At 35.7% G+C, this 7830-nt stretch overlaps 2 protein-coding genes across 2 annotated transcripts; one reads left to right on the top strand and one right to left on the bottom strand.

The window, feature by feature from the left end:
• Positions 1 to 1306: 1306 nt before the first annotated feature.
• LOC108851664 (uncharacterized) lies at positions 1307 to 2263 on the top strand. The gene has a single exon (XM_018625123.2). The coding sequence runs from the start codon at positions 1468 to 1470 to the stop codon at positions 2140 to 2142; it is 675 nt and encodes a 224-aa protein (XP_018480625.1). The 5' UTR covers positions 1307 to 1467; the 3' UTR covers positions 2143 to 2263.
• A 2352-nt stretch (positions 2264 to 4615) lies between these two features.
• On the bottom strand, positions 4616 to 6744 carry LOC130507270 (glucan endo-1,3-beta-glucosidase-like). Its single transcript, XM_057001979.1, has 2 exons — positions 6190 to 6744; positions 4616 to 5672 (listed from the first exon to the last, which is right to left on the bottom strand). Exons 1-2 carry the CDS (start codon positions 6649 to 6651, stop codon positions 4776 to 4778), a joined length of 1359 nt encoding a protein of 452 aa, XP_056857959.1. The 5' UTR covers positions 6652 to 6744; the 3' UTR covers positions 4616 to 4775.
• Between the last annotated feature and the right edge of the window lie 1086 nt (positions 6745 to 7830).

Genomic DNA, 7830 nt, shown 5'->3' with positions numbered 1-7830 from the left:
TATGCATACACTCAAATATCATATGATTATATATATATATATATATATATACATGTGATATGAAATATACTGATATCATAGCTTTACAATATCCAAAACGTAAAATAGATCGAGGTGACGAGGTCTCGTTTTGATAATGTATCACTTTAGAAAGAAAGAAAAGTATATCTGTGGAGCCACTCCAATTGCTGCTGCGAAAACATGCTTTTAATGGATGCACTCATTCACATGTCGTGTGTGAGACATTTGGTACCATCATTACTAGCTTCATCATCAAATCTTTATTTCCTTTTCATTGTTTTACTGAAACAATATTAGTGTCATACAAAATTTTCTAAATCACTCTTTTATGTCTCTCTCCATATATAATTACTAAAGACGCTTCAACTTACGGCGAAGCCGCGCGTAGTCTGAATGTTGATTTAATTCACGTAGAAAACAAAATGCTGCAAACTTTTCACTATAACTTTGATTACGATTGAAATATATTTGACGTTAAAGTTACGTTTTTCCTGGATGGTACAAGCCAATTTTTGATGAAAAATATAAAAGGAGGATTGTGACTAGTCTTGCATGTACTTAATGCGTTTTCATACCTTACTAGAACGGGATCGAGACTTCACCTAAATGCATTACTAAGCAACCTACCAAACAAAACCTTCTTTGAAAAGAAACATACCCATTTAAAACATAACTTAAACTAACTTGATGTTCTTACTTATTATACAAGCATTATGCATCTATGGTGAATTAATTTTAGGTATGTGATCTTACGATAAAGTTTGATATAAAAATGTTGGGGTGAACACTTGTTGTATATATACTACGTTTTTCAGACATTCATCATTAGGCAGTTAGTATGTAGATTAAGACTAAAACTGTTATGCTAGCTAAGTCTTAATCAGCTATAGATCGCAATGCTCATCTCTTCAAATGTTTTCACTTTAAGCTATTCGGTTTAGTAGATGATTTTTCAAAACATAATCTAGTGGCAAAGATACCATAATGAAACACCAATCAGTGTTGGTCTTGTTCATAAGAAAACATAGCAGTTACTAAAAAGTAAAATATTAGAGTAAATTATTACTATTGACTATTTATGGATCAACTTAACTAGTTCTCTCGTTGACTACGGATGCTTAGCTACTTAATTATTTTCGGTTTTACTTGACCGAGCTTAGCTCAAACTGTACAAATTTGAGTGAAGAAAAAAGAAACTGCACAAATCGCATTTATTGCAATTGATGTCTAAACAAACTTTCCAATTAAAGAGACTGGGACCTGTCTCATAAGTCATAACGCTGAAATAAATAATATTACAAAATCAAGAAACAACATAATTCAGAATATTAAAATAACAAAAGAAAAGAAAGAAAGAGAGACAGGCTTAATCAAAAGCACCAACCAAAGTTACCAACTACATCACAGACAAAAACCAAAGAGAAGAGAAGAAAGAAAGAAACAACAATGGCCATGGAAGAGAAAAACAAGAAAATCAAGAAGATCAAGAAGATCAAGAAGAAGAAAGATACCAAATCCTCGCCGGACATCTCCTTCAAACCTTCCTCCGCCGTCAAAGGCCTCAAATTCGGCGGCCAGGTAATCGTCAAATCATTCACAATCCGGCGAGCAAGAACACTCGAGCTCCTCAAACTCCTCTCCCTCCCTTCTTCATCATCACCATCTCCGCCGCTTCTTTCCATGGCGGCGTATCTTCCGACCAACTTCACAATCTTAGCTCACCAAGCATGGCACACGCTCACCCTCGGGCTAGGAACGAGGAAGTCCAAAGTGATAGTCTTCGTGTTCGAAACGGAGGCGATGAAGACGGCGGTCACGGCGGCGGAGGGAGGACTCTGGCCGTCGGAGATTCCGCTCGGTGAAGTGAACAAGAAGATGATCAGAAAGTTAAAGAGCTGGGAGATGGCGAGGTTCAAGTTCAGGAAAGGGTGCATCACGTTCTACGTATACGCTGTGAGAAACGCCGGAGGCGAGGGGTTTGCGGCGGCGGAAGACTTAAAGGTAATCTTACAGGCGGTGGTGGCTTTGAAAGACTTCATGGATCATACGGCGATGCTTGTAATGCCCCACCAGAAAGCTATTAATTACGCTTCTTGCCCTCCTTTTGCTATGGCTCACTAGAGTGGCCATCTTTTTTTTTTCTTTTTTTTTTCCTTTTTACTCATATAAAAATAGTTCCGTTTATTTTTATTTTTTGTGGTAAAGTTTGATTCATTGTTTTATGAAAAATACTTTTAAATAACAATAAATAAAGTCTTTTTCAGAAATAACACACACAAGAAAATCACCAAAATAATATTCACTAAAAATAAAATAAAAATATTTATATTGTTTAGAGTTTAAGGTTTAGTATTTAGTGATGAGATTAAAAATTAAAATTTAGGATGGAGATAATTTAATGTTTTATTGATTAGTAATTTTGAGATTTTTTCTTTAAATAATATCTTCTATTACAAATATTATTTAACATTGCTCTTTTTTTATCTCTGTTATCATTTTAATGATAGTGGCTTTTGTAGTATTTTGCACTTTTGGTACTAGTTTGGAGGTGTCGATGTTATGTGGTCTAGTTATCCAAAACAAGTGTCGCAATGTGTTTATTTCTACATCATGATTCATGACAAGTCAAGTATGTCTTGAATGAGATCAAAACTCATCAATACGTATATTGTTTTATACTCTGTTCTAAAACGCGGCGCCGAGGGCCGCGTAGTCGCCGGAAAGTCGCGAGGCGGGACGGAGCCGCCGGGATTAGGTGGTAATCGGCCAAAAAATCGGGTGTTGTGAAAAAATTTCATTTTTCTTCATTTAAACTCCACAAATCGAATAATATTTCATAGATGTATCAGTAGTTAGTACAGATCTAGCAAAAGAATGAAAAAAATCACTGTAAAAACGAAAGAAAAAAGGTAGCCGCCATGTTTTTAGGGTTTGAGGTCGTGATCTAAAGGAAGAAGATGAAAGCTAAATATCATTTTTACCCTTCATTAAAGGATAGTTGAAAAAATGACAAAAATTAGGCATAGGAGATTCGAACCCAGCCCCACTCTGGGCAATTTAATAACGATGGCCACTGGGCCACTTCTGATTCTCTGTAAATAAATTAAGTTATCTAGTATATATACGTATAAATTAAATAAAGTTTAAAAATTCCGCCCCGCGTAATTTCCGATTAATCCCCGATTTTCTCGTTAGGCGCTAGGCCCAACCCGACCGCCCGACTAACGCCTAACGAGTTCTTGAACAGGGGTTTTATATATTTGACCGACAAAATGTTATTAATTCTAAATCAGCATTGTCAATATCACGCTATGTTAACAATGCAATGTCACCATCGTAGAATATCATTGCCAGTGCGATGTTAGCCAACTTTTATAATTGCATTTTGCTCATGTTTGAGAAAACAAGTGACCGAGGAATAACAACATTTATATTTTTTTTCTGTTGAGCATTGGTTTGTTTAAAAATAGTGAACAAACCAATGGTTACCTTACTAATTAGAGCCATAATTCAAGTAGCTAATCATTTTTTTCTTTGTTTAACGAACCGGTAAAGAGTTACAAAACAATGAAAAGAAAGGTTACAAGATATCTTTTTGAACCCTACTACACAAAGCATATAGATTATATAATCTATTGCGAACCATAGATGAAGCAGACGGTTGATCAAAGAGTGCGACTGATCACTAATCATAGGATATACACATATTTCGAATCATAATTTAGAAGAATATGTTATTGTGAAACTTTCTTTTATTTCTATAGTTTAGAGAAAATATATACAGTATTAGAGCATGTGCAACGGTAGTAACTTAGGAATCCTTAGCAGGAAAAATATATTAAATTATTATGTTTTTAGGTTTCTGTGCCACAATTGATCTGTTAAAGTCCGTAAATAAGGACCAATTTATATGCAGTTACGTCACTGTTTGCGGGCCCCATTACACGTGGTGGTCCACGATAGATTAGTTTTTTTTTAATTCAGACGAAAAAAAAAATATATATTCCAAAAAGTGTACTTTGGTTATCGAGCCTGTTGATCCTGGATTATGGGTGCTCTTAGAAACAAAATTGTACAACAAAAATTAGAAGAGACTAAAAATCGACATTTGATTTTGGGTTCTAACTAATATAATTTCATAAAAATTGAGTTAGAAAAAGTGATACCTTACGATTCCCAACCTCATTGACAGCCCACTAGTAGTGATCCTCGATGACACTCGTGGTCATTGGTGAGGTAATTCTAATCAAACTGATCAAGAATGTTTACAAATTCATACATTATAATGATTAATGAACTACACTTTGAAATTTTGTATATTAAAAATTCTATTATGGGGACTGCGTAATTACATTGTACGGATCTGAAAATATAGATCTAAAATTGAGAGTGGATTCACGTATATAGATGTTACCCCTACCTACCAAAGGATGATTTGTCGAGGAATCGGAACCAAGGAGAATTTTGGCAGACACAATTATGCAGTACGCTCTAACGTTAATATTTCTTTATAGGTTGATGGACCATCTAAATCAAACATAAAGATCACAAGACACCGAAATCAACGCGCTCAAGGGTATGTCAAAAGCAAGTATCATTAGAAGTTAACTTTTATTTACTCAAATAAAAGAAATTGACACCAAAAATAGAATGAATATAGAAACCTTAAATTATAAGAACAACACATGAACCATTATTATGTTAGGGTCTTTCCAAACAAATGCTATATAGAGAAATCTCTTAAGAGACTTCACTTAGTACCTACAAGCACCATTGCTTGGGTTGTTCCCTACCACGACACCAGTTCCGCTGAAATTACACGCCCCATCAGTGCGACCGTTTTTCTGGAAATAAGCGTTCATCACAAACGACGCGTGCGTCCTCATGCTGTTCGGGTTAAAGCAAGAACCACCAGCTTGGATCGGTCTACAATCAACACCTCCCTGACTACACACCCAATCAATATTTCCTTGTAACTGCGCATCACTGGCTCCCAACTTGGCCACACACCATTTACCACCGCCAGTACTAGGAGCAGGCAATGCTGGTGCTGGCCGGCCGCCACCACCTTGCCCGTTTCTTAGGAGACCAACGTCGTAAACCGGGGAGAAATCTGAATGGAAAAGCCCCCAGTTTCGCTCCGCGGTTGGACCGGGCTTGCCTTCTTCATTAAACAAACCGAATAGGTAAGTCTCAAACCGTCTATTAGGCATGAGAGGTGTTCCTTGTCGTTGTGAACGTTTGATAATGTTGCGGTTGAACCAAGCCGCGTTTTCAAGAGAGCACCAAGGTGCGTCACAGGCAGATGGCCAGCCAGTCTCACCGACGACAATGTTAACATCACCGTAGCCAAGAGCTTTCATGGCTGAGTAAGTCGAGTCCAAGAGAGCATCGTACATGTTTGTGTAGATTTTGTGGGTGAACGGGTCACGGACCGCTTTGTACGGTGAACGGAAGATGGCGAAGTTGATGTTTTTGGGGTCGAAACCGAAGTAAGGGTAAGGGTTGATCATGAAAGGAGACCTGGTTCGGCGATGGTAAGCTAGGATTGGAGCCAATACGCCTTTGTCCCAACCAGGTCTAAATCGACCGGTACTTGGTGCACCGTTCAGGTCATAGGCTATGATGTTAAGTGCATGTGCGGTTGTGACCTGAATCCAATTGCACAAAAAAAAGTACATTAGATTAAATGATTACTTATCAGTCAGTAACAAGTTACATACGTATATATGATGTAATGAAAGAACTTGATGTTATCAACTCAACATGTCCTAATGCACTTAAAAAAAACATGTCCTAATGTAAAGACAACCTTGGACGGTGAGACAACACGTGGGATTAGTCTATATGGAATACGGTAGGAAATTGAAAAATTATCATTTGCTGACTTTTCAAAAAAATAAAGTTACGTAAACAAAAACACTTCGTCACTTTTTCTTGAAAAGTCAGCAAATGATAATTAGATATCTGTACGTACGCAAAAATACTTCGTCACTTCCAATATCAATTTTTTTTTGTTTTAAAAAACAATATCAAAATTTAAACAGATATCTTCAAAGTTTAATTATAAAGATCATCATAAATTTAGCAAATTAACTGAAATTAGTATGCTAATGACATTGAACTATATTCAATTGATTTGTTTACAAAAATAGAAATAAAACTGACCTTAACATCTCTGACACCAGCACGAACCAAAGCTTTGTTAAGATTCCTCATCGCCGGCAAAAGGTTCGAGATCATGTTATTATCTCCAGTGAGCAGAATCTCATTTCCGACGGAGATATACTTGATCTTCGTCTGAGGATGAAACGGCAATATATTAGCCGAGACCCATCGACGAGCTCGCCTTCCGTTAGCTAACGCCGGGATATCACCGTTAGGGACGGTGACGACGACGGAGATTCCGGTACCGGCGAAGGCACGGAGGATGTTGGGATCCACGTTGAAGATCTTGACGCTGTCGATAGAAGTCTGAGTCTTGAGGAAGTTCGCCACCTCAGTAGGTGGTGGGAGGTTTCCAAGAGTGCCGTAGTTGACGCCTATGGCAGAGATCACGGCCGGGAGGGCGAGAAATACGGCGGCGGAGAGGAGGAGGAGGAGAGATATTGACGGTGGCGCTTTGGCCATTTTTACTATTTTCGGAAAATGGGAAAATCAAACGATTCAAAGTGGAACCCGTGAATCGTTTGAGTTATTTTTTTTTTCTAATGACGAGAGAGTTGATGATTATTGAGAGGCTATATATAAGAGAAAATAATAGATAAATAGTTATGACCATTTGTATAGACGTATACGTCTGGTATTAGTGTATATGTATATTTTTAGTAAAGACCAGCCTGATTTTCTTGAAAAGGAAAAATTATCTGTTGTCTTTTTAGTTAATTTGGCTAAGTATAGTTTTTTATCTTGTCATCTTTTGTGCTGTTAATACTAAAATTATCTAAATGTAATCCAAATTTTAAGCTTGTTTTATTGTTTATCTAAAAAATTAAATTATCAGATTAATTTTACTATCCTAATTTAGTGTCCTTAATCGGACATGTTTTTCTTGAACAAAGTATATTTATTGATTAGAGTGATTCATATTGTTGTTAATGTAGTTAGCAAATGTGTGATTGGTTAATATAGTTAGCAAATGAATTTATTTATTAGGGTAATGTAGTTAGCAAATGAATTAAGAAAAAGTGAAAGGGGAGATAGATCGACGTGGTTTCTGATTATAGTTATATTGACACGTGTTTGTACTTTGTAGAATGAAATCGTATGACTTTGACACTACCGACTGCAGTCAAACAAATTCGAACATAGAAAAGTATGAAGTTGAGGAAGCTCTGGCTCTTTAGCCTGTTAAACGTAACTCTTTGTTTAACCAAAACTGAAAAACGGCATTTTCTGCCGAAACCAAAAAAAAAATTTAGTTTTCAAAATCCAAATCTTGTTTTCTACCAAACCTTTAAAATTAAGTTTTTTCGCGAAACCACAAAATCATAGTTTCCACTACAATACAAAATTAATTTTATATATATTTATTTAAATGTTATAGTTAGTTCATTATTAAGAATAAAATCATGTCCCATTTTAGTGTTTTAACTAATAATATTCAAATGTTAATATAAAATAAAAAATGAACAACTTAATATCTACTTATTAAAAATTAAGTACTTTTCATTACTGTTTGGAAACATGAATAAATGAAAAATGTTTAGAAACATAGATAGCAGATTAAATATTTTTTTTATTTATACATTTAGTCATTTCATTTACAATAAATTAAGTATTTTTTTTTTGTATTTCTTTTTATTTATA

Source organism: Raphanus sativus, unplaced genomic scaffold, assembly GCF_000801105.2.
Source record: "Raphanus sativus cultivar WK10039 unplaced genomic scaffold, ASM80110v3 Scaffold4250, whole genome shotgun sequence".
NCBI lineage: Eukaryota > Viridiplantae > Streptophyta > Magnoliopsida > Brassicales > Brassicaceae > Raphanus > Raphanus sativus.
The sequence above is the reverse complement of the archived record's forward strand: the minus strand, read 5'-3'. Positions and strand labels throughout refer to the sequence as shown.